The sequence below is a fragment of the Quercus robur genome, chromosome 5, assembly GCF_932294415.1.
Source record: "Quercus robur chromosome 5, dhQueRobu3.1, whole genome shotgun sequence".
Lineage (NCBI taxonomy): Eukaryota > Viridiplantae > Streptophyta > Magnoliopsida > Fagales > Fagaceae > Quercus > Quercus robur.
In genome coordinates, this window is record NC_065538.1 from 11,944,734 (window position 1) to 11,972,202 (window position 27,469).

At 34.5% G+C, this 27,469-nt stretch overlaps 2 protein-coding genes across 2 annotated transcripts; both read right to left on the reverse strand.

Annotated features, from left to right (window-relative positions):
* Positions 1-4,434: 4,434 nt before the first annotated feature.
* On the reverse strand, positions 4,435-5,818 carry LOC126727803 (uncharacterized). Its single transcript, XM_050433717.1, has 2 exons — positions 5,219-5,818; positions 4,435-4,779 (listed from the first exon to the last, which is right to left on the reverse strand). The coding sequence occupies exons 1-2, from the start codon at positions 5,816-5,818 to the stop codon at positions 4,435-4,437; spliced, it is 945 nt and encodes a 314-aa protein (XP_050289674.1).
* Positions 5,819-5,820: 2 nt separating this feature from the next.
* Positions 5,821-26,889, reverse strand: LOC126727804 (uncharacterized; the record flags this gene model as incomplete). Its single annotated transcript, XM_050433718.1, has 4 exons — positions 26,572-26,889; positions 26,276-26,518; positions 6,155-6,845; positions 5,821-5,930 (listed from the first exon to the last, which is right to left on the reverse strand). Coding segments are annotated over exons 1-4 (1,362 nt in total), but the record flags the coding sequence as incomplete, so codon positions are not given.
* Between the last annotated feature and the right edge of the window lie 580 nt (positions 26,890-27,469).

Consider the following 27,469-nt stretch of genomic DNA (forward strand, 5'->3'; position numbering starts at 1 on the left):
AAAATACGTATAATATTGTTTAAATACTGAAAATTATCGTTTAAAATACACTACTAAACAACCCTGAGCCTGCCATAAAAATTAAAAAACCATAAGACTAACGACAAGCCTAAAGTTTGAGTGGATTCCCAGTTCGGCCTTGTGGATCAAAATGAGTGTTTTATTTTTAAAAATGGTTTCAAGTGTTGTGGTTTTATATTGGATTGGAATGGGTTAGCTTGGGTCATTTGTGACTTGGGTTCCGATTCTATATTAATTTTCTTAGTTTTTGTTTGACAAAAGGACCTAAAAGGGTTAAACGGCTTGAGTGTAACGGACTGAGTTTTTAGTTTTTTGTTTTTGTTTTTGTTTTTTTTTGTTTTTTTGTCTTTTGTCTTTTCATTTTAATTCTTTTTTTTTTAAAAATAATTATTACTGATGGAATTGTAAGTTGTAACTACATCCTTACCCCTAAGGATACAAAAGGCAAAACCACTAGAATGTAATGAGTTGAAAGGGCCTTTACTCACGTCAATAGCCTATTTTTATGCAGGTCTTAGTAAAAAAGGATTAGGTTATTTTCATAAATACATTCAATCAACTCCAATCCTTATACCCATTAATATTTTAGAAGATTTCACAAAACCCCTATCATTTAGTTTCGATTTTATTCCCTTGACGCAATGATCACTCCACAAGTATAAGTATTTGTGGAGTGTGGGGGATAAGAATCGGAGTTCAAGTCTCTAAAAGGGAGACACATATACACTTAGACGAGGCTAGAGTAGAATTTATATCTTATATATAAAAATAAAAGAATTTTCAATTTTTTGAAAATATTAGCTGATGAATTAGTTGTTTTTGTTCTTTTTTCTTTAGTACCTTTGGTGGTTCCTATACCTATCATGTTACTTGGATTATTTACAAGTGGTATTCAAGCTCTTGTTTTTGCAACTTTAATTGTGACTTATATAGGCAAATCCGTGGAGGGTCATCATTGACTAGTTTTCAAAATAGTCTCCTTTTTTTTTTTTTTTTTTTTTTTTAATATTTAAGCCTTGTGTAATATCAAGGCCAGCTCAATAGGTGATGCAATTGATGCATTGCACAGTAGCACAATTGCGCACTGCACAGTTGCACATTGCACATTACACAGGCTGCAGAGACTGCACAACCTTCAGTCACAAGACAGCACGTTTTCTTACTTTATCAATTATTATAAATTATCATACCAATTAATAATTTGATGTGTATCATATCAACTCGGGAAATTATTGTGTACTCCCGGAATACCATAAATACATATTTCCTCCTCTCATTTGAATGGTGGGTCCCATTAATTAAATTCATGGTGGGACCCACCATTTATGTGAGAGTGTGCATTTATGGTACTCTGGGAGTATCTAATAATTTTCCTATCAACTCATTTGTATTATAGTGATACTAATTTATTGAACCATGTAATAAATTAATTTCTATTTGTGCAGGTTTAGACTTTAAAGTGGTCATGACTTTAGAAAAATAGCAATAACTAGGTTCTATTATTCTATACTTTAAATTTTATCTTTAGTTAAATTATCATTTTTAATTATAAATTGTTCAAAAATTCAAAATTAAAATTAATAAAATCTTATTTAAGGTCTACTATGTCACAAGAAAGATTAGGTAGATTAGCTATATTATCAATTAAAAAAGAAATGTTAGAGGAACTTAAATACAAAAACTTGATTAGCAATTTTGCATCTCAAAAAGCAAGAAAAATAGATTTTAAATAAAAAAATTCAATATATATTATTTGATTAATATTTAAATATAAAAAAAAGCTCCACTTAAAATTTTCTCCTAAGGCCCCCAAAGTTGTTGAGCTGGCCCTATGCAATATATGTGCACATCAAGATAATCTGCTCTTCAAACTGATTTTTCTTAATGTATTTAATATTTCTATCATTATTTATGTTTTATTTTGAGTGAAAGTGCAATTTTAGTGCTTTGATTTTGTAGATTGGTTCATAATTAGTGGTTGGGTTTGTGTTTGCGTATATTCCTGTATTTTAGTGGTATTTGGTTAAATTTTCATTTCTATTAACTATATAAAAAGAGCCAAAGGCTCATGAATAGTGTTTTTTGGTTTATTCAATTAGTGAGCTACACTTTTTCTTTTTCTTTTTCTTTTTTTTCCCTTCAAGTACGCCAAATGGTTTAAGCTTTGATTTTTTTTTTAAGATCTTTATATGTTTACTTTGTACTTGCAATGTAAGTTTACATTGTAAATACACAAAAAGTGGCAAATATTATACACATTTACACAAAAAATGGCAAATATTGTACAAATTTTGCAAATGTGTACAAAATTTGCCAATTTTTATGTCTACAATATGTATTGTAAGAACAATACATACATAGAAATATTGTGAAAATGTTGTGATGCATGTATCAATTTCCTTATAGGTCAAAAAGAGCCAAAGGCTCATGAACAGTGTTTTTTGGTTTATTCAATTAGTGAGCTGCACTTTTTCCTTTTTTTTTTTTTTCTTCCCTTCAAGTACGCCAGATGGTTTGAGCTTTGATTTTTTTTTTTTTTTTTTTTTAAGATCTTTATATGTTTACTTTGTCCTTACAATGTAAGTTTACATTGTAGATACACAAAAAGTGGCAAATATTATACACATTTACACAAAAAAAAAAAAATGGCAAATATTGTACAAATTTTGCAAATGTGTACAAAATTTGCCAATTTTTATGTCTACAATATAAATTTACATTGTAAGTACAATACATACATAGAGATATTTTCAAAATGTTGTGACGCATGTATCAATTCCTTATAGGTCAAAATAAAATAAAATAAAATAATAAAATATCATACCGAGATCTAGCACAACTAAAAATGTCATGACATTTTGTTGTTATTATAATATTTTCACAACTATTGAGGTGTAAGTTCCTTATAGGTCAAAATAAGATAATAAAATATTAGACTGGATCTACCACCTTTGAAAATAGAGGTATTGTGAAAATGTTGTAATATTTTGTTGTATTTATAGACTTTTTTTTTTGTTGGTTTAGTCAAATTTAGTAATTTATATATAAAAAGAGTGAATAGGAAAAGCTACTGTAATTTCGCTACAGTAATTTTGGCTTGTTCAATTTTCATTGTTTTGTTGGCCTTTTTTTTTTTTTTTTGGTGAATGCGTAAAGCTGCAGTAGATTTGCTACATTATTTTTGGTTTGTCCAATTCGCATTGTTTCACATTATAATAAAATATTAACACAACAAATTAGCCCAATATTTTCACAATTGTTGAGGTGTTAATTCCTTATAAATTGAAATAAAATAATAAAATATCATATTGATGCCCTTAGGGCAATGGTTAACAATTCATTTAAAGAAAATTTTTATGAGAAAAGAAAAAAAAAGCAATTAATATTTTGATAGCTTTTTTCATTTCCCATAAAAGTGGTGTCAAAACTTTCCTAAAATGAATTGTTAACCATTACCCTAAGAGCACTCATTAGCATGATCCAATAATAAAGGGTCATTCTACCATACCCCCCTCAAAAAATAGGGGGTACGGTACCCACCTATATCTGAGCCGTTAATTTATTATCATTTTGATCTTAACCGTTGATGTAATTTTAAAGGTTTTTGGTTACCGGTTAAGCAGGTTTTATATATAAACAAAAAATTAAAACATTCTTCACGCTTTTTAGCCTTTTCTCCTTTCTCACGTTTGCTTCTCTACCTCTCTACTTCGTTTGCTCATTGCTCTGTTTGCCTCTCTAAACAAAACCCTCAGAGCTCGACGCACCCACAACCTCAAATCGGAGGCGCTTCTTCTCATCCAATCCAACTCGTCAACGCTGCTCTCTAGCTTATTCTTCCAATCCATATTCAAATCAGCGGCGCACTCATATCCAATCCAACTCGGCGGCGCTTCATCTCTTCCCGGACGACTCGGCGGCGCTTCTTCTCTTCCATTCTAAATCGGCGGCGCCACCCACAATCTTCAGGTTCTCTCTTTACATATGATTATCACCGATATGGGTTTATATTATTTCTCTAAACTTTGTGGGTTTATGATATTATTGTTTTGTTTGAGTTTCGGTTCTTATATATTTGAAAAATTAATCTTTACACCGAAGGGCTTAACAGTCCACCACTGATTGCCTGTTGCCGATGCTTTGGCAAAGAAATCTTGGGTTGTGCTAGAACTAGAACGTCGGGTTTGGGTTGAAGACTTAACTGGGGACATTATCCCCCTTGCTCTGTTTGATTAGTTTTCTTATGTTTTAATAAAAGCATCGTTCTGTCTCATAGACTGGTTTCTCAAAAAAAAGAAAAAAAATCTCAAAAAAAAATCAGTAGAAACACTTACAAACTGCAAGACTATCTAATATGTATTAAGCCTCATCTTTAATTTTTTTTTTATTTTTTTTTTATTTTAGCTCTCCTCACTACCTCCTTAAATGTATCATCCTCTCACAAGTCAATGTCCCCTCAAGATCTCCAATAATTCGAGCTATCCGAACCTCAAGGCCCCTTTGAACTTCCTGAAAGAGAGTTCTGACACTATCAGCAAAGCGTTTCATGTCAAAGCTGGCAATCTTATTTATTTCTTCAGTGACCCCAACAAATCCAAAAGCAATCTTGGATTGAATTTCCACCCATTTCTGTCCTGTTGCAACTATATGTCTCTGCAGCTGAAATGTTTCGTCTAGGAATTTTTGTAGTGCTTTAGTTTCTTCCTTTGGTCTTGCTGTACTAGAATGTCCACCACTCGCAGTTAGATTATGCTCATGCTGAAAAATATAAATAAGAAACCATACGTAGATGACTACATTTTTAAACTGCCAAAAGAGAGGCCAATGAGAATGTCATATAGTGTTTTAGGCCCTAATTGAATCCAAACAGAAGCACAGATATTTAAGAGAGATGGTTGAAATCTTGCAACTATCTAAGTGTTGAGAACACTGAATTGCCAAAAGTCAATTTTATTGTCATAGTTTTTTGAACTTTACTGAATTAATCCAAGCTTACCATGCGTTTGGAACGGTCATCTGCCTTCTCTTGAAAGGACTAGTACCTGCCAACTTGTTTATTCAGCATCAATGCAAGGAAACTCTTGATCCCAATTTGCCCATTATCATTGCTTTCTGTATCTTCAAGGCTTTCTTGCTTCCCTGTCAGTCTCTCAAGCATTAGAAGTTGCTACTTCAGCCTTTTGATCTTATAAGAAACTTGAAGAGCATGAAGATCCATCCTCCAAGGAGAATTGTTTGTCTTATTCAAGGGCTGACTAGATGATGCCAGGTTTTCAGTAACATCAATATCCACTGGACTTGTTCTTCCCTCTTTTACAGGACCCTCATTGGCAATTTCCTTATCATCTTCTAACTCTTTTTCAGGAGAATGGGCTATTAAACCTACATCCTTGGACTGGTTAAAGGATGATTTTCCTTCTTCTTTCTCAGCATCTTCCTCTTGACACAAATCCTCCAAATTTGGAGTCCTTGTTTCTTGCTCTCTCTCGTTCTGTTTTCTCTTATTGATAACTTCAAAGCCAATGGCCTCATGGGCTATTACTGGACTATGTACAGAACAATTTAAATTAGTATTTTGGCAATTTAGGGCCTTCAATTGTGATGCTAGTTGCTCTTTTAAGGAAGTTAATTCTTCTTCTCTCTCCAATAACAAGGCTTCCAATTTCATATTATCATGTCTGAGATGTGACATATCCTCATTCATTCCCTCAATATGGGACTGCAGCCGCTTTGATTCTAGTTCCATGCTCATCAACTGCCAACGAAATGTTTCTAATTTCTCATCTTTGATTCTCATTTGTTCTGCAAAAGCATCTTGTCTAAGTGATGCCTTTGCTCAATTAAAGTTGCATACTTCTCAGCTTCTGACAGTACCCAACTTTCCAATTGCTTAACATCAGCTGTCATAGCTTAAAAAGCAAGAAAAGGGAAGGTATTAAGAAAATAAGAATCTAGAATTTTATACATAATCAGGAATTAAAGCATTTTGATTGGATTTTATAAAGGAAAATAAAATCAAGAATATGTGTGTGCGTGCGCACATGTGTATTAGAGTTCGCTATTGATAATGTTGGTTAAAGCTAAGAGTTCATTTATGTTAAATCCTAATGAAAATTGGGAAATTTGTTCTTACCCAATGCCTCATTTCCTTCCAGTGAGTAGCAGTCAAAGATTGGAGAAAGTTCTGGCTCCCTTCTGTCCTTTTTAAGTCCAATATGCCCATACTCAAGAACAAGATCAGTTGGCTGTGATCTTGTCTTTCCATTGTATGATGATCCTGTTGCATGCTGATGCACCCCTCTTGCCCCTGTGTAAAAGTCCAATTTTGAATTTACTTGGTTAGTCAACATACTTCTTAATGAATGCCTCTCATGTCTAGACTCTGATACTGCCCTCCACCTTTCAGTTTCTATTTCAGCTTGCTTTCTCTTAGCCTTTGATAGTTTAACCTCCTTTAAAAGCAAGTGTTTCTCTGTTGTATCCAGCTTGTTCTTCCTAAGCATTGCTGACAGAATTTTTTCTTTTTGCTCCAAATCCTTATGCATTTTTACCATCTCCATTGATAGTTTTTGAACCATCAAGTCTGCCTCCTCCTTTTGCTCTAATACTACTCCAAGTTCTTGTTTTGTAGCTTCAATTTTCCTAAGTGCGCAGCCCATTCCAGCTTCAAGTTGCCGTTGGTTTGTCACAACTTCAATGAAGGCAGATTTGTGCTTCCATAGCTCAGAAGAATGCTCTTGGGCTTCAAGCGTTGCAGTTTCTCTCAATTCTTTGATGACATTTTCAGCTTCTTTTAGCTTTTCTTCTAATTCACTCTTATTCTGCTTCTCACAACTTTCTCAGTGGCTCTTGCATCTTCACGTCTCAGTTTTTTCAACTCTTCCGTCTCTCTCTCAGCAGTTTCAAGTTTATAGAGAAGCCCACACTTTCCTTCCCTGGCTCCTTCTCTCTGGACCTTCCACACAAGCAACCCCAGCAGCTGGGCACTTCCTTGCTACAATTTAGTGAATTTTATTTTTAATTCAAAGGGAGATTGAATTTCGTGAGTTGCACTATCCTTGTTTATGTGAGTTGCCCTGCATGTTTTTAGATATCAATTTATGTTGTTTGATTGGTGAGGATGCTAAGATGCATATATGAAAAGAGCAAAACTTAGATACAGTACCTTAGGTACCATTTTTAAAATTAAAACACCTGTCCACAAGTTGCTGTAAGAAAGTGAAGTTCTGGTAATGCCAAGGATTATTTATTGAAGTTCTTACCTTGTGGCTAGCTAGTATATTACTTCATTTAGGTAGTAAGTGGAGACATAAATACGTATTTGATTGTTCTAACTAGCATTCTGCATTTACTGTCTCCCTTAAGGAGCTTTTAACAGCATTATGTGAAGGCCAATGTAAGCGAAGAACATAAATATTTGTACATATCTGCCTGCTTCTTAGTGCCACCTTTTGACTATTTTTGTTAATATTTCTCATTTTGCCTTGGTTCTGACTTGTGCATAGGCAGACAGATTGGCAAAGTTTGCCACTTCAGGATTTATGAGGGATGCATTCCAAGCGTCTTGAGACATAAAGTGATTTGCAGCTCAACCATTTCAAACGGCAGAAAGACGTGTTAGATTGAATAGGCAGTAGGACTTATGATGTTGAATACATTCAAATTATTTTGTACAGTTGCAAGTTATTTAAAAATTGCACAATAAGCATTGTATTTAATTAGTGAATTCTGTTTTTACTTTAGTGTACTATCTTTTGCAATATGCCATGTGATATTTGTAATGTGAGTTCACAATAATAAAACACTGTTTACTTTATTTTATTATCAAAACTAAGGGTTTTTTTTTTTTTTTTTTTTTTTTTTTTAGAGTTATAAGTGGGGCATTTAAGCCATTTCATTTGAATTTATTGTGAGTTTTGGCTCTATGTTCACCACAGGTTGCCTCATCCTTTATAAAAAGAGTCCACCAACCTTCATTTGCCTGCACTTAAAGAAAATAGTGGGAACTAAGAGCTATGTGTATAGATTTTTTTGCAGTACGTTTTTGTGGAAGTGAATATTTGTGTATATGAGAATAATTTTCTGTGATGTGAAATGATATTGTTAGTTTAGTATTGGCTAGACATGTTGTTAAGCTGAGAAATATATCGATGCAAATTTTACTTGGTGAATGAAAAAATCAATGCTTTCTTTCAAGTTTCTGACATCCAAAATACCAAAGTAAGTACTATTTTTCCAAGCGATCCTTGCATGAAGTGGAGATATGATCTTGAAGGCAAAGCATATAACTAGTAAAGCAATTGGCTACATTCATTTATGATCCAATAAGAACAGCCCTCGTCCAAAACCAAGAAAACCCTAAGATTTTCAAGTACACTAATTAAATAATCCACACAAAAAAATTGTACACGTACAACAATTGCCAATATTCAGCTCAAAAGAAATAAATGACGCAATCTGTAATATTATGTACACATGTATTTATTACCACTTTCACCATCAGATACACAAGCAAGCCTATTCAGTGAGTGCTATTGATGCAATTGCATTAAAAAAACAGCAGTCCACACGCTACAGGCAGCAGCTATCCAGTGCAGAAATTCAGCAGTAACCAGTGCAGAGTGCAGAAATCCAGCAGTACCTAGTGCAGAGAAACTAGTACAGAGGGAAAAATAGCAATACCCCATTGCATGCAGCAACAAGACCTAACGCTGTGTATCAAGAAAAATATGGTAGTGCTTGAAGTATGGGCAAATATAGTTCAAGTTTGAGATGGTTGTAATAAATAAAGGCAAAAACAGTTCAAATAATCAAAAGGCCAGTAGTGAATTTGGACTAGAAAAAGTATCCAATATTAAAGAAGTTACACTTGTCTTTTTTTTTTTTTTGAAAAGCCCCTCACTCTCTCTGTCTTGCCTCAGCCTTAGGGTTTTTTTTTTTTTTTTTTTTTTTTTTTATTTTTTTTTTTTTTTTTTGACTTCGGAGACTGGAGTCTTCGGTCAGACTGCTAGGTTTACATTTTTGGACTAAACCTTTTTTTTTTTTTTTTTTTACATGTGGGCTGGCCGGCTGGGTTACAATTTCTGAGGGGGCCCAAGCTTTTTGTAAGGGGGCCCAAGTCTTTTTTTGGAAAACTAACCTACTTAAAAAAAGAAAAAAAAATTGGGCTAGAGGGGCCCGGGCCCCTACCTGTGTCTATCCCTAGCCCTGCGAAACCAAAAAGGAAAACAAAAACAAAACAAGATTAATAACAATTCAGCAATACAAAAGCCAAACGGCAAAAACCCCAGATGGAAAACTAAAGAATAAGGATGAGACGTACTGAAATTTTAGTGACGAGAAACGGTGGAGACTTCGAACAAAAGCACAGAGAAAGAGAGGAAAATCGGTGGCTGTTATCACCGACATTGAAGGAATGAAGATTTGGGATGAACTAGGGTTTTTCTTGGGCATAGGCTCTTGTGGGCTTTTCAGCTTATGGACCAAAAATTGAAAATTAAAAAAAAAAAAAAATTGCAAGTGTGAAGGATTCGAACTAGAGTTGCTCGGCCAAAAATATATCGACTTGCCACCATGCTAATTCGAACAAAGTATAGAGATGAAAATTGACCTTTTAACAGCCAATTATGTTCAAATTACACATTCTAATATTTTATAGGAACAAATACCAAATAGCTTTAGAATGACGAGTTTGTACAAATTTTGCGAAACCTAGAGAGAGAGAGAGAGAGAGAGAGAGATAAGTGCTTTGTGGCACCGATAAGTCTTCAACAACGAAAACATTCCATTGCTATTAAGGCTCTCTCAGACTTAGCTAGTGGAGGCTTTGCTGACTCAAATAAGGCTCACACTTATCATTGTGGTCGATATGCTAAACTCTCAATGACAAAATTATTTTGATAATTTTTTAAAAAGGATTGGGTTGTTCGTTTTTGGTAAAATCGGTCAATTATGCTTAATTGTTTTTATCTTTTCTATTGGTAATTTTTGTTATTGTGGAAATTTTTTGGGATGTTTATTTTGTTTTAGATGGGTCTAAATATAATAATAATTTTATGAAACAAAATTGCATAGACACTTTAATTGGGGTGGTTATACTCGTGTCGGACACAGTCATTTGACACTTCCGCACACGTGGATCTAATGAAAATGCCTAAAAAATATAAAACCTGGTGTAGTAGCCTTGATTGATGACTATTTCATACTGGATTTGTAGTTTCAATTCAAGTGTTTACTGAAAATTTAAAATTGTCAACAATCTTTGTATTGGATTTTTTGCATGTCTTGCTAATTGTATAGTCACCCTATTTCCAACCTTAGACACCACAATAAACACACAATTGTGATTAAGTTGCAGATGTTGCATAAGAACAATTAGAGAGCACATATGATTATACATCTTCGGTTTTATAGTGTATATTGATGATGCATAGAAAATCAGTAGGCTGAATGTTTCGAGTTTCAATGGCCTTGAGATTGCTCGGAAGGCCTGAAAAGAAAGAAGCACAAGATCAAAGGTGACTGTGGTGAACTGGCCAAGAACCCTCTGATGCTTAAGTTAGTTTTCTCTCTTGAAATTAGGAATTCCAACTCTGTAAGTGGTGAAAAACATACTTTGATTTCATATGGTTGAGTCCTTTTATAGTGAGCTTTGGAGTGGTTACTTGTTTAGTAACTTCCTCAACGTGGATGGAAGTTAGAAGGTTCAGACTTAATTTCTACAATTGCCTTCAGAAGTTAAGAACTTAATGGGAAGTTAGAGCGATGGATAAGAATTTTGCTCCTACTTCAGAATAGTAGAACGTGGTCTGAATCATAAGCTTTTGGATATAGATTTACTCCGAAAATTTCTAAGTTTTTAGCGGTCGTCCAGGTGACTCCATGCTGGACAACCTTCTTACACTTGGATGACCTTTCTGGTCTTGAACAACACTACGGACGGATTGGAGATAGTCTAATTTTTGGTTCACCATCATATATAAATAATAAAAATATAAACATCAAGAAAATGACCTTAACTATGAGGATGGAACCGTCAAATGTGAGAAAAAAGTAAGAAAACCACCAAATGTGAGAAAAAAATGTCACATGTGATGTTGGAACTGCACAATATGAGAATGAGACCGTTAAATGTGAGAAAAAAGTAAGAGAACCACCAAATGTGAGAAAAAAAACTGTTACATGTGATGTTGGAACTACACAATGTGAGGATGGAACCGTCAAGTGTGAGAAAAAAGTAGGGAACCACCCAATGTGACAAAAGAACTGTCATATGTGATATTGGAACCGCACAATGTGAGGATGAAACCATCAAATGTGAGAAAAAGAAAGTAAGGAAACCATCAAATGTGAGAAAAATTGTCACATGTGATGTTGAAACTGCACAATGTGAGAATGGAACAGTCAAATGTGAGAAAAAAGTAAGGGAACCACCAAATGTGAGAAAAGAACTGTCATATGTGTTGTTGGAACTACACAATGTGAGGATGGAACCGTCAAGTGTGAGAAAAAAGTAAGGAAACCACCCAATGTGACAAAAGAACTGTCATATGTGATGTTGGAACCGCACAATGTGAGGATGGAACTGTCAAATATGAGAAAAAAAAGTAAGGAAACCACTAAATGTGAGAAAAACTGTCACATGTGACGTTGGAACTGCACAATGTGAGAATGGAACCATCAAATGTGAGAAAAAAGTAAGGGAACCACTAAATGTGAGAAAAGAACTGTTACATGTGATATTGGAACTACACAATGTGAGAATGGAACCGTCAAATATGAGGAAAAAAGTAAGGGAACCACCAAATGTGAGAAAAGAACTGTCACATGTGATGTTGGAATTGCACAATGTGAGGATGGAACTGTCAAGTGTGAGAAAAAAGTAAAGAACCACCCAATGTGACAAAAGAACTGTCATATGTGATGTTGGAACCGCACAATGTGAGGATGGAATCGTTAAATGTGAGAAAAAGAAAGTAAGGGAACTACCAAATGTGAGAAAAAACTGTCACATGTGATGTTGAAACTGCACAATATGAGAATGGAACCGTCAAATGTGAGAAAAAAGTAAGGGAACCACTAAATGTGAGAAAAGAACTGTCACATGTGATGTTGGAACTACACAATGTTAGGATGGAACCGTCAAACGTGAGAAAAAAGTGAGGGAACCACCAAATGTAAGAAAAGAACTGTCACATGTGATGTTGGAACTGCACAATGTGAGGATAGAACTGTCAAGTGTGAGAAAAAAGTAAGGGAACCATCCAATGTGACAAAAGAACTGTCATATGTGATGTTGGAACCGCACAATGTGAGGATGAAACAGTCAAATGTGAGAAAAAAAAGTAAGGGAACCACCAAATGTGAGAAAAAACTGTCACATGTGATATTAGAACTGCACAATGTGAGAATAGAACCGTCATATGTGAGAAAAAAGTAAGGGAACCACCAAATGTGAGAAAAGAACTATCATATGTGATGTTGGAACTGCACAATATGAACATGAAACCGTCAAATATGAGAAAAAAGTAACCTGATGTAACAGGTTACCTACTAGTGGGTACCGTACCCCCCCTTTTTTGGGGAGGGTACCGTAGAATTACTCAATAATAAAATATCATACTGAAACCAACCACAACTAAAAATAAAGCTATTATGAAAAAAGAAGTGCTACATCCATAATATTTTTTACATTACTTTTGATGAGTCCAAAAAAAACATTAAGGTCATCCATTAATATGGAGGACCTTGCATCATTGACAAACTAAAAGATGTAACCGCTCAAGCACATTCAAAACATTAATGGTGACCGTTACTCATCAGTCTTAAACGCCCGTCAATACGATAACTGTTACACATGGGTAATAATCACCTCCAATTATGTACAACAGCTATCCAAATCACCTATAAAAGGGACAGTCCGTCTCACTTGTGAAGGTACGTCAAAAACTACAACAAAATACTATCTGAATACAAGAAATATGGGTTGATACTAACTTAAGCATCGGAGGCTCCCCTACCGGGCACAACCCAGTGGTCTCTTCGATCTATCTCTCTTTACCTTGCAGGTCCTACAAGATCGTCTAAAGCTCCGGATTGGACGAGTCACCCAACTGACGATTTTGGCATCATCAGTTTGGTGCCGTCTGTGGGGAGTGATTAGTCATCTAGCTCTTCCTGCAACAAAGGGTTCACTCAGTTCAATGGAGAATTACAAATACAACAGTACCGATCTAAGAGTACCCCACGGGATAATACCCTTTGATCATCTCTTCATTCTGCCCATGCTAATTTCATTTAATCTACGATTGGGCTGAGATGGGGGAGATAAAGAGGCATCACCAAGACAACTTCGTCTTCAAAGCATGACTTTTCAACCAAACAAGTAGACGATGATGTGAGAGCCAAGACGCAATGTCTCAAATCCTCTAGTCTTTAAACAGAGAAACATAACATCCATTTGGGTCTAAAGGTGGAGGTAATGAAGTGGGTGGCTCATTGTGAGGCATGGCCTAAACAAAAGACGACCACAAAATTCAAGCGACCTCAACAGTCCTTAAGGGTATGACCTAGTTCTTGGATCTTAAGGTGAGATTTATGCATTTCCCGTTCTAGCTCTCCAAATATTTGCAAGTTGCAACAATGTTTATATGATTGTTTTGGCATGTGGCTTCTTTTTAATTTCATGCTAAACTACTTTCAAAATATTGGATTGCCTCACGCTAAAAATTTTCTAAATTAAAATGCTTTCCTCACTAGCTTTAGATCTAGAATAAGTTTGGTTGTCTGTTGTCCTACCAAGCTTAAAGACCCCAATTTTGGGTATTAAAGAGGTGAGGTCAAATTGTATTTGAAAATACAAGTTTTTGGCATAAAAACAATATCACTACGGTTTTGCCACATTAAAAGACCATTTATTGTCTACAAAATTTAAGAAAAGGAAGAAAACGGTTAAGGAAAGCCAGCTGCCATGTATATAATTTTAATTGTATTCTCATTATTGCATTAGGCAACGTAATTTCTGGAAAGTATACTAGAAAGTTTCTTGATAAAGAATGGTACCAATTAAGGAGAGTGCCTATTAAGGAAGTCAACTATGAAAATGGTAGAAAATAGAAAACAAATCAAATTCTTTTGAAATATTTACCATAACTGTTGTTGGGGAGAAGAATTATGTGTATCCCATATGGAATCAAATCAAAATTTAAGTCCCGTAAATGTTGTTATGCCAGAGGTGGTGGGTAGCAAACCGCTACCATTTACCCAATTTTATTTGTCCCAATCCGAACAGCCACATAAAACACAATTAAGCTCTCACTAGAAGTTCAAATGATTTTTAGTCTGGACTTAAACCATTGTTCACAAGGCCAATCATAGGCAAATCACAAATCTGTTTTGCTCTTACACCATAACTCAAATAATGTATTTTATTTATCTCACATAAGAACTCCGCATGGTTCACATCCATAAAGGAATAGGCTAACACATCGGGTTTCATAGCTTTTTAAACACTTTACCGGGTGTAATTTATTTGCGTGGGAATATGCCTATTTTTTACTGTCAATCTTAAATGATTTTAAGATAGTCCCTCTTGTTATTCCATCCAAAGCCTAGAAACTTAAAAGGAAAGTTTCAAGAAAAATCGTCAATTTTATATTTGCCTTATAGGCCTAAAAATAAGAGAAGCTGCTTTTTGACTTTTCAAAGTTTAAAGATCCCAATTTTGGGTACTTAAAAGCATGAAACCAGGTATTTTTGAGCTTGAAGTCTTTAATTGCTCATTTAAAATGGAGCACGACATGCCTAAATTCTAGATTTTAGCATATGCACAAGCACAGCTATTTAATTACATGTGCAAAACATTGTTTTCTTTTGATCAATATCTCATATGTTATAGTTTGTCAATATATATATATATATATATATATATATATATCATATGTTATACACTAATGTGTGCAAGTAGTGGAAGAAATATTTCTCATTAGCTCTCTTTTTAGGAGAAATCCCACGAGCATATGATTGATTATGAATTCATAAATAATAATCATGACCCACTATTCGAAACCTTTCTAAATGATATCAACTGCTTTAATTTTTTGAGAAGAAATTCCAAAATATATTTGTGTTATGTAAACACTAAGGGATATTATGCTATGTCATAGATGCATCAACATATATCGCCCTTAAGTTAGAGAAAATTTTATACATTTGTGGTTAGTATTATTTGTGAATTTCTTTATTGGTATCGTTGCTGCTAGTCTAACACTTTGCACAAAAAGAGTACATGTAGTACAACAACTAGGCTAGAGCAACTAGACTATTTCGACTGTACATATACTGTCAAGTCCATAGGATTAAGAATAAGAACTTGTCAAGAAGAGCCTGCTAAGAAGGAGATCAAAGCTATGTGACATGATAGCATCATATCACCCCATATCTCTATCTATATATAATTGTTGACACTACTATAAGGTAATTTTGTGCCAAGGCCAAAAATCATGGAAAAGCCTAGAGTCTTTCCATAGCATCATGAATATTTCTTTCTTTTAAAAAAAAAATGCTATATTAGTATGCTATATGTTTGATATATAATGGCTCACACAATGATATGTAAGAGACATGGTGTTAAAACTTTAGCTTGAATATATATTGAATGTGAAAGTATGATGATAGATCATGTATCAAGCATAAGTAGTCTTTTTAAATTATAGTATATGCGTAACCAATTAGGCATGTGTTCGGAAGAATCTTATCCTATGCACATGCCAATCTTGACCTTAATGGGATCACCCCTTAAAACAAACTAGAACAAAGGCTAAATGCCCTATAAAATCTTACCAGCGGTCTCTTTACTCATATGACATGTGTTTAATGAAACACTTTGCAAGTACATGTATAAATTGCAGAATGACAGAACTTTAGACAATCGATCATAACAGTCAAGTGAATAGCCCAAGAAGAATAAGAAAAGAAATTGGCCAACTAGGCCACTGTCTCAACAAAGAGACAAAAGCGAAGGGTCATTTCACTAGTCATGATCAAACGATAAAGGAAGTATGAAAGTTCAAAAACGTGTACAAAACACCTTTGAACGTTTAGACCCCCAAAATACAACTTAACCAATTCAAGCAATATGTCAAACAACTAGTGTGCGGAAACTTAACATATGCTATAATATGAAATTGGTTAAAAACTATCTAAGCCATAACAAAATAAAATCCACAGCAGATAATAAAAAGGCAAAGATAGAGAGGAAGGAAGATGTAAACACAAAGACAACACGCGATGTGTTATCGAAGAGGAAACCGAAGCCCTCGGCGTAAAACCTCTCCGCCGCCCTCCAAGCGGTAAACAATCCACTAGAAAATACAGTTGGGATACAAGGATAGCAATAGACCCTCCAAGCCTAATCTACCCAGTGCACCTAAGCCCTCCAAGCTTCTTGCTCCAACGAGATTGCGCCGAACCTTTTTCTTTTCTAGCTTCCCGAATTCCGCTACTAGACCGTAGCATCAACCAATGAAGATTGGTTCCTTCCTAACTGCTTCCCAGAAATCCAAACAACTGTCTCACAGTGATGATGATGGTGAGAACCAGGTTTGGTATAATGCCTCTCAAGGATTTGACAATGGAGAGGAAGAGAGTTGAGGAATTTGAAGAGACTCTAAGGTAGAGATTGTGGGTGAAACAATCTGGTTTTTCTTTAGGGTTTCTCTCTCAAAATTCTCTCTGGAAGCTCTCTTTCAATCATAGGTAAAAGGGGTATTTATACTGGAGTGGGAGAGGAATGTGAAACGTTAGGTTTTACAAAACAGGGGTGGCTCGCGGCTTGACCTCGCGGCTTGACTAAGTCACGAGATCCAGTAGCGAGTTAACCGTATGGCCAGTTGTCCTGTTTTGTCTTGTAGTGCTCCAGCTAGCATGATTGTTCATCTTCCAGCATGCTTGGCACGTGTGCTGCTTCTGGCGGCTTGCAGCCGCGAGTCACCCGCGAGTCCCAGCCACGAGTCTCTGTTTTCTTGCACACTCTTGAGCAATCTTCACTCTATCTCACTCACTACCCTTACAACAAACCCACCTAAATACAAGGTTACTAAATGCTGAATTACAAGCAAATTTGGTACGGAATAAAGCCAATTAGATGGTTGAATAAATTCAACCTTACAAAGTAATAATAGAAGCCCATGGGATAGCCTTCGTCCCTAAAGGAAGGAAATATACCCTTGAATGGTTAACATGCCCTAGTCCTTGCACCTTCAAAAGAATGAAGCAAAAGAGATCTGAGCCTTAAAATATCATGTTAAGCTTAACAAAAGAGATCTTCAAGGCAGGGGAACTTGTCAAGAAGAATACAACAATGAAAAGATCAAACTACATACAAAATAGTATTGTGATTTAAGGTCTCTTGTTAAGGTAACTCATTTATTTATTTCTTTCTAATTAGCCATGCCAAATATGATCTTATTAGAACTAAGTGCATATCAAGCTTGGTCCAATCTTCATGGCTTTAATACTAGACTTGAACTCTTGTTCTTTGAAGTATTAAACACATGCTAGATCTACCAAATTACAAGTAAAGTGCATTTTGTCAAATGATTAGCCAATTCTAAATGACATATGTTCTTAACATGATCCACATATGTCCTAACACCAATAATCCCTTTAATGTATCTATAAGGGGAAAATAAAGGGGGGGGTGAGATAATTCAATAAGTGGAATTCACTAACATTGGGGTGTGGGAACAAACCTTTCAAATAAATAATTCTTACAACAAATTCATAACTTGTAACTCATCAATATTTTGTCGTAAAATATTTCACATAAAAAAATATATTTATATTGTGAGTCATCATAATATATATCAATACCATCTGATAGTTTTTAAACCCCTTAAACAATTGATTAAACCTAGATAATTAGCCAAGTTGTTACTTAGTCCAATTAAACAAGTCTAGGTTATACAATAACAAAGATCAAATCATGCATAGCAGCGGAAAATAAATAAGACAATGATATGATCACCCAGTAAACCAAACCGGTAAAAACCCGGGGAGGATTTGACCTAGCTATCCTCAAGGTAAACTTGAATCCACTATCTTGAAAGAATCGAAGTTCATACAAAAAGACTTACAAGCCCCCACACTTGACTTCTTATTGCTACCAACCAGTAGAACTTACTGACACGACCACGTGCAAGCTCCGAATCTACGGACTCCTTCTTTCTTGGATTCCCACCAACTACAAGCACACCCGCTTGTGTATTCTTTAAGTTTTAATGGCGGCAACTGAATTGATCATCAAGGTGTAGATAAATCTTCTCCTTGAAAACCCTAAGTTTGTGTAAAGGAAAGCTCCTCTAGATCTCACAAGAGATTTACACAAACTGCAAAAATGAGCAACACTAAAACGTGGCTAGGGTTTGCCTTTTATACTTAGGACAAATAAGAAACCCTAAAAACGTTTTAAAACAAATAGGGCTAAGTTGGACGAATCTGCAGAAAAGCATTCTGCCCGAGCTTCGATCGGTCGAGCCTAAGCTTCGATCGATCGAGCCAGGCCGAAAGGCACAATGCCTCCTGCTTTAACTCGATTCCAACTTTACATTGACACACAACTTTGAGCTAGCTTAAAACACTTCTAAACACATTGTTTTGATCATGGTTTGCCAACAATACACATTAGAGTTCTAAATACATAAAATCCTAAACTTTAGAACCTAACAAACTCCCCCTTTGGCAATCCGTGACAAAACACAACTTAGAAGCTCAAAGTTTACAAAATGAAAAGCCCTTTACAAAATAATGCTCATAAACCAAATTCAATCCTAACTACTATCCATCAGTTGCAAGTGTAGACAGCAACTCAATTGAATCAACCTGTATATTTCCTGAAACACTAAACAAAATGCATAACCGCATGTGTGGAAAGAAAGACATATATACAATAATATGAAACAGAATATAAAAAAACAAAAGTAAATTCTAACTCTCCCCCTGAGTTAGATACTTCAAAAAGTTTTTTATATTCTCCCCCTAAACAAAACAAAGAGGTCATCTATGTCTCCCCCTTTTTGTCACGTATTGACAAAGACTACCTAATCAAAAGGTAGACAGAAAACATGCGCAACAAAGTAAGAGAAAATAGAGACAACTCCCCCTATGAAGAGCAACAACTCCCCTTAAGAACCACAAAGGTTAAAAAAAAATTTCCCCCCTATAAAAATAGGAAAAACAAAACAAGTTTTGGGAAAAACAGTTTTGGGGAAAAATAAAGGGGTTGGGGATAAATAAAAAGACACAAACCAAGTTTTAAAAAAAAAAAAAACTAAGTTGAGGATACACATGAAGAAAAAATATTCTCTCTTTCAATAAAATGCAAACATGGCACTATGTGACCCATAAACAATTGCATGAGTAGAGAAAATATTTGCACATTGATTATCCATCATATCTCTTAAAAAAAATATTTTCTACTGTTCACACATAAAAATAGCATATACTAGAAAGTATATAACTCAAAAAATTAATCAATCAATTTTTAAATCAAGTTGAGTACCCAATGTAGCAAAGTGTATGCATGTTATGTGTGAAAACAATGAAAGATATGACTGCAAAATTGCAAGATGGATACAAAAACAATCAATGCAATACATTTCATGTGAATCCTAAACATAAATGATGCATGGAAAAATCAAATTTTTGAAAAACAGAGCAATTTAATGCAAAAACTCCTCAAAGCACAATATTTCATGAATAAAATGCATGAGTATGAGATGAAAAGTTTTTTTAAAAAAAAACACTTGAATTCAACCCAGATCTTCCAAAAAAAAATTTCAATCAATTTGTCCTCAAAGCGCAAACATTAAACACATTTTGCATTAAAATCAAGGAACTTTTAATCTTGGATGGCCAAAACAAGATCACACACAATATAATGTACCAAGTTTAGTAAAGAATAACTTGTGTAGTGTGTGCAACTAGCAAAAGCTTGAAATACATGTGAGGTGATATGTGAATAGCAATCAATCACAAAATCTACAAAATTCATCACATAGAATTTGAAAGAGACTATCACCTAAAGAGTTACATCATATAACTCCCACATCTCCTAGATCATAAGCTTGCAATCATGTAAGTTTCTTGTATTTATGCCTCATAATATACATTCCAATTTTAAGTTATGTGAGTTTGGCATCAAGCCTAATAGTACACACCAATTAGATTTTAAGAATTAAGCACTTTAACCGAGGCTTCACCTTATGTTCTTTTTGTGCATATGCTACACTTTCTTGAGTACAAAATCTTATGATATGCATTAAGGTGTTCATGATTGGCTAGTGAACAATGGTGAGATGGTTATTTATGCCTTTCTCAAAAGGTTCAAGTCCGACAGTCAAAGACATGTGACTTCAAGATCAAGACAAAGTGATCAAAAACTATAAACATCTCCCACACAACATGCACTACAAAGCTCAAACTAGTAAAGTGCAATACAAGAAGCTCATCCAAGCTAAACAAGGTACATAAACTTGTTATGTAAAGATAATATGGCCAATCCTTGATTATAAATCCAAGATGTGAAAAACAAAATACAAAAATCTTTTTGGTTTTAAAAACTACATGACCAAAAACAAAAAAAAAAACACATATTATGCAAAATGAACAATGCAAATGCAATGCATGACAGTGCTTAACTAAGCTATAGAGGGTACACAAACAAGAAATATCAATTTCTTAATTAACCCATGAGTAAATGTACAAATTAGTACATACTCACACAAAATCAGAAATAGCTTAGCACTTATATAACACATACTATTCAAGTTTCTCCACAATGTCAAACATGTTCTAAATCAAGAGAGAGATATCATAATTCATGTAATCCTCAAGAAAAATAAAACTAGACACAAAATAAAATATTTTTGTCTTTTTGAAAATTTTTCAATGTTTTTGGATTTTTTTTTAAAAAAAAAAACACGACCAAAAACAGAAACAAGGTATGTCCACAAATAATTGAAAGAATTAAATTAGGGACAAGTCAGCAACACTCACCTTGGAGAATCTTTTCTCACCCATATAGCACGAGTCTTCGGCTTTATAGGTGAAAATCCATGAAAAGCAGAGTGTATTTAAGGAATTACACTAATCTTCTGAGAAAGACTAAAATCCTGCAAATTCCTTTCACAAGCCAACAAGCTCAAATTTTTCAAAAAAATATGAAATAATTTATATGGACTTATGGCAGGAGAAATATCATCACAAATCCTAGATTGAAACACAGAATGCTTAAATTTCAATTTATGACAATTAAGATGAATGTGACCATGGATACCACAAAAGTGACAAACAGGAACAAATTTAGGAACATCAGTATTCCTAACAACAAATCTAGTCTCAGATTTTGGTTTTTTCCTCAACAAAGAGCAATTTGGTCTAATATGACCAACAACACCACAAAGGTGACAGGTAGGCGCAAAAACAGATTTATTGTGCTCTCTAATAGTAGGTTTAGACTTAGGTTTAGAAACTTCAGCGTCTACATCAGAACTTTTACCTTTGTCTAATCTAGCAAAATAAGCCTTTTCTTTATTATTCCTCTTAAAAGGAGGGATATAAACTTTCTCAATTTTAGGTTTAAGAGAAACAGAAACACTTCTGTTATCAACAGCAGGCTTGGTACTAGTCAAATTTTCAATTTTAGCTTTAGATTCAACTAACTCTTGTTCCAAGCTTTTCATCTTCTCATCTTGAGAGGAAATTTGATTTCTCAAAAATTTATTCTTTTTATTAGATTCATCTAATCTAACAATCAATTCCTCTTTTTCAAGATTAGCCAATTTTAACTCTTCCTTGAATTTCTTAGCAATTTTTATAGATTTCAATAATTCCTTACGAAGAGTTTCACAGGCATCAATAAAATCAACAGAAGCATGAGCAGAAACATGATCAAAAAGACACTTCAAATTATCCATGACAACAGGGGTCAAGGATCAGCTCTTAGATCAAAAGATCTAAAACAAAAGAGCAACCCGCTCTGATACCACTTGACAGTTTTTAGACCCCTTAAACAATTGATTAAACCTAGATAATTAGCCAAGTTGTTACTTAGTCCAATTAAACAAGTTTAGGTTATACAATAACAAAGATCAAATCATGCATAGCAACGGAAAATAAATAAGACAATGATATGATCACCTAGGAAACCAAACCGGTAAAAACCTGGGGAGGATTTGACCAAACTATCCTCAAGGTAAACTTGAATCCACTATTTTGAAAGAATCGAAGTTCATACAATAAGACTTACAAGCCCCCACGCTTGACTTCTTATTGCTACCGACCAGTAGAACTTACTGACACGACCACGTGCAAGCTCCGAATCTACGGACTCCTTCTTTCTTGGATTCCCACCAGCTACAAGCACACCCGCTTGTGTATTCTTTAAGCTTTAATGGCGGCAACTGAATTGGTCATCAAGGTGTAGATAAATCTTCTCCTTGAAAACCCTAAGTTTGTGTAAAGGAAAGCTCCTCTAGATCTCACAAGAGATTTACACAAACCGCAAAAATGAGTAACACTAAAACGTGGCTAGGGTTTGCCTTTTATACTTAGGACAAATAAGAAACCCTAAAAACGTTTTAAAACAAATAGGGCTGAGTTGGACGAATCTGCAGAAAAGCATTCTACCCGAGCTTCGATCGGTCGAGCCTAAGCTTCGATCGATTGAGCCAGGCCGAAAGGCACAATGCCTCCTGCTTTAACTCGATTCCAACTTTAAATTGACACACAACTTTGAGCTAGCTTAAAACACTTCTAAACACATTGTTTTGATCATGGTTTGCCAACAATACACATTAGAGTTCTAAATACATAAAATCCTAAACTTTAGAACCTAACACCATCATATAAACAATTTCGTAGACTTTTCTCATGATCAACGTTTACGCCCCATTGACAGGGTTGTGCTGTCCCCTTTTAAGACTTAAACCTCCTTTTCATCCCTTTTCTTAAAGATGGCTCCTTTGGAACCTAAAGGTGCACTCCCTTGCTAAGGAGCTTCCTTTTTGGATCATTAATAGTATACTCCCTTGCTAAGGAGCTATCAAATGCGCACTGTCCCCTTTTTTAGAACCATCCCTTGCTAAGGACTAGCTATAGTATGATTGTCCCTTGCTAAGGACTAAATACAATACTGAGCTTTTAATCACGACTTGCCATAGGTTTTCAAAACATATTCAAGATGCTCACAAAATAATCCATTCAAGATGCTCACAAAAAGTAATCCATTCATAGTTCTCAAAAATATAAGGAAATATTCACACATATAAGTTTAAATAGATTTAGGTTGTCCCACAAGTTTTTCATAAAATGAATAGTCAAAATATAAGGAAATATTCACACATATAAGTTTAAATAGATTTAGGTTGTCCCACAAGTTTTTCATAAAATGAATAGTCAATGTGCACATCAAGCATTTATAAAATATCAATTTATATATAGAATATCAACATATTTCTTTGATATAAAATAGTTTAATAATCAATACTATTTGGGAAAACTCCCAAAATTAGTAAACACCACTTACCTCTTAGTTGCAAAAATATGAAACTAACCTCCCTTGAATCACAACAAATCAATAGAATTAGAACTTAGCAACACCAAAGATAGGTCCATCAATACACAATTTCCCACTTAAAATCAATTTTCACACTTAAACAATTTTATCCTAGACAATACTGATATATCCAAAATCTTCATTTATTCACTTAACTATCCAATTCACTTTCAGCTTTGATCAGCTTTTTGGACTTCAAAATATTGTTGCCTAATCAAAATTTTCCATTAACGTAATCATAGGTATTCATGAAACTTCAATATGGGCGAATAATGAATATCTAATCAACCTAAATTTAACAGCCATGTGATTTATTCATATCTATTCATTCTAACATTACATCTATCCAATCTAATGTAGGAAGCCACGTATGGTAGTCTTAATTATCAATCCATTTGCCTATTATTCCCTGGATGCCGCTGGACTAGTATTTAGACAATAACAAAAGTGTGATGCATGTTCGTTGATGGTAAACAAGGTGAGGCTATAAACGAATATATATTAACCACAAAGCACCCTTTTCCCTTTAATATAAAGATAGGTCAAGCTTGTTGAGATCAGAACATATGCCTAGAAGTCCTTTCTTGTAATATATTGATAGGTTGGGTTTTATGAAGTGATGCCTATTATCCTAATAGCTACTAAAGTAATTCCACGCACCACTCATGCCTTTCCTGCAAACGTGGGACAAGTCTAGCCATTGAATATTCAACTTCTAAATTTAGAGCTAAAGGAAAACATACTTGCAGCAGTCTCACATTCAGCCACAAAGCAGAAAAGAAAATAAGTTGTTCAACCATGTGTTGCGGCTAAAACAAAAGAAAATCTTATATATATATATATGTGTGTGTGTGTGTGTATCTTAAGAGGTAAAAGGCTAGGTTTTTTTTTTTTTTTTAAATCTTATCAAGGCCCATATATTTACTTATGCCACCTCACTTGGGTCTCATATTCCATAATATTTATCAGATTTAAATATTTTAGGTCCAAACCAATTAAATCCATTTAATTGTGGGCCTCCTTTTAAAATTACTTATAAGAAGTAAATTGGTATCAAAATTATGGGGTATTACAATCCTAGCTCATATGTTTGGAGAGATCCAATGAGTTCTTGAATCCTGATCTTGTCCAAATCTTTACTTTCCTCAATGGCGGTGACCTTAGCCCAGAAACTTTCGGGTAAGGATCTTAAGATCTTTCTCACCACTTTGGCGTTTCAATTTCTCTCCAAAATTGAGTTTGGCAATTGTTAGGATTAGTGCCCTAAAATCCTATTGTATGATGCTATGTATGATATTATGTATGACATTATGTTATAAATAATGAAGTTGTTTTATTATCTAAAATAATGGTGACATGAATATTTGGACATTATCATATAGTCCTTGAGATGCATAATATGTGATTTATGTGATTTAGTTATAGAAGATATAAATCACAAGTTCTTTGTAAACTAAAAATCTTAGTTTGTAGTCGGTGATGAAATTGGGTATTTCGTCTGTGAAGACTATAACGTGTCAACTAAGATGGTCTGTCTTAATTATGGAAGTGGTGACTTCTAGTTGATATGTTGATGTGTCTTAAATGTATAAGACATATTGAACTGGACCATTGTGAGATTAATTATTCTAGTAATGACTTTCAACTGAAAATAAATCTTACAACTTTAATTTACATAAACTCTCAATCCTGAGAGGATAATGAACCTGATCATGAAATGTAGGTTGTTTTGATATATCAAAAGTGAGATCTAATTCAACGGTCAAAATCTCAATATGTTGGGCAGCCACACGTAGTGTTAAAGGAACACATATCCTCAAGATGAAATTCATAGTCTCTTTGTAGAGATATAAAATATTCCCTTGAGATAAGTTTAATGAGTTTGGTTATTCAAAGTGTTTGGCCTAACCACTTTAGTAAAGAGTTACTAAAGCTTATATTTTATGAAATTTGATTTCATAAATATATATGAATAACTTAAAGGATTAAACCGGGTACTCAAGGATCAAGAGGTAGTAATTTTCAAAGTGGCAGTTATATATTATGACTTTGTATTACTACGAATATTTTCATGAAGGGGTTAATTGTTTAGATAATAAAGTCTTGGGATTTAATTTTATTAATAAAGCTTAGAGTGCAATTATATTTATATAGTGGTATTAAATATAATTAATGATAACTTTGCGCTTGTTAAGAGTTGAGAGATAAGTCTGAAACCCATTGGAGCTAGAGTTTTATTTGTCTCTTTAGTCCAATCCTAAGCCACACACTAAAGCCCAATTGGGTTGGCCCAAAAGGCTAGCCCAATTAGATAATCAGTTATTTGTTTATTTAATAAGAGTTATTAAATAAAGTAACTACCTTTTAACAGTTTATAAAATAAAAAAAATTAAAAAAAAATGTACGTACGATTAAAAGAGAAATAAGACAATTTTCTCAAAACACATTCTCTTTTGAACAAGAGCGTACATAACTGATTGAGAGACCACACATCTAGGGCATTTGTGGAATTGGGGTGAAGATTGAAGGTTTTTCAAAGTTCTTTTGTTTTGAATTTCACTCCATCAAAGTATGCTTTTCTATTCTTCGTTTCTAAAATTCTAGATATTCCATGTTATCTCATATGAATGAACAAGATACTTGTGTTGCTTCTGCTATGTGTTTTGTATGAGATGCAAAACTAGTTTTTCCAACAGCAATCACAATCTCATTGAGTCTTCCATAAAAGTAATCAAATGACTCATCGTCGCTCATCTTCACTTCCTCAAATCGAGTAGTAAGCATTTGAAGCTTGGTGTCCTTGACCTTCTTGGTTCCTTCGTAGGTAGTCTCAAGAATGGCCCACGCCTCTTTGGCGGTCTTCACATGCGAAATCCTGTGAAACTTATCAATAAATACACCACAGAAAATAGCATTAATAGCTTAGTGTCCTTGACCTTCTTGGTTCCTTCGTAGGTAGTCTCAAGAATGGTCCACATCTCTTTGGCGGTCTTCACATGCAAAATCCTGTGAAACTCATCAATAGAAACACCATAGAAAATAGCATTAATAGCTTTGCTATTGGCGTTTACCAAAGCAAGAGTAGCCTTATCCCATTCGGATTTGGCTGTTGTGGCTCTTACCCATCCATTCTCAACAGAATCCCGCACTGTCTTATCAATAGCACAAAGAAAAGCACGAATACGTACTTTCCAAAAAGCATAGTTACTCCTATCAAAGTAGGGAGGTGCATTAAGGGATTGAGATCTATCCATCTCACACGGGGTCTTGGATCACACAAGGATATTGAAATCCGACAAGTGTACCCACTCTAATGCCAATTGAAAGCTCAAATTTGTGCTAAGACACAAGAGCTTGTTCAGACCCCCAATTAAAAATTATGGCTATATTGCTTTTACTCTAACTTAAGCTAAGTGCAGAACAAGAGTAAATAAGCGCAATGAATCGATAACTCTACTCTAAGCCATATTCATCCACAATAAACAATTAAATGAAAGCTTAAAGAATAGGGAAAAGAGATGCAAACACAAGATAACACCAAGACGTGTTATTGAAGAGGAAATCGAAGAAGCGAAAAACCTCTCCGCGACCCTCCAAGTAGAAATCGATCCACTAGAGAATAAAGTTCGAGTATACGAATGACAAAAGACCCTCCAAGCCTAGTCTACCCCATGTACTTAAGCCCTCCAAGCTCCTGCTACCAATGGATCTCTCGGAGTCTTGTCTTCTTTAGCTTTCCGAATCTCATAATTCAGCCCGATTGCATCTACCAACGAATGGCTCCTTCCAATGCTTCCCAACAACACCAAAATCTCACTTAACACTCAGAATGGG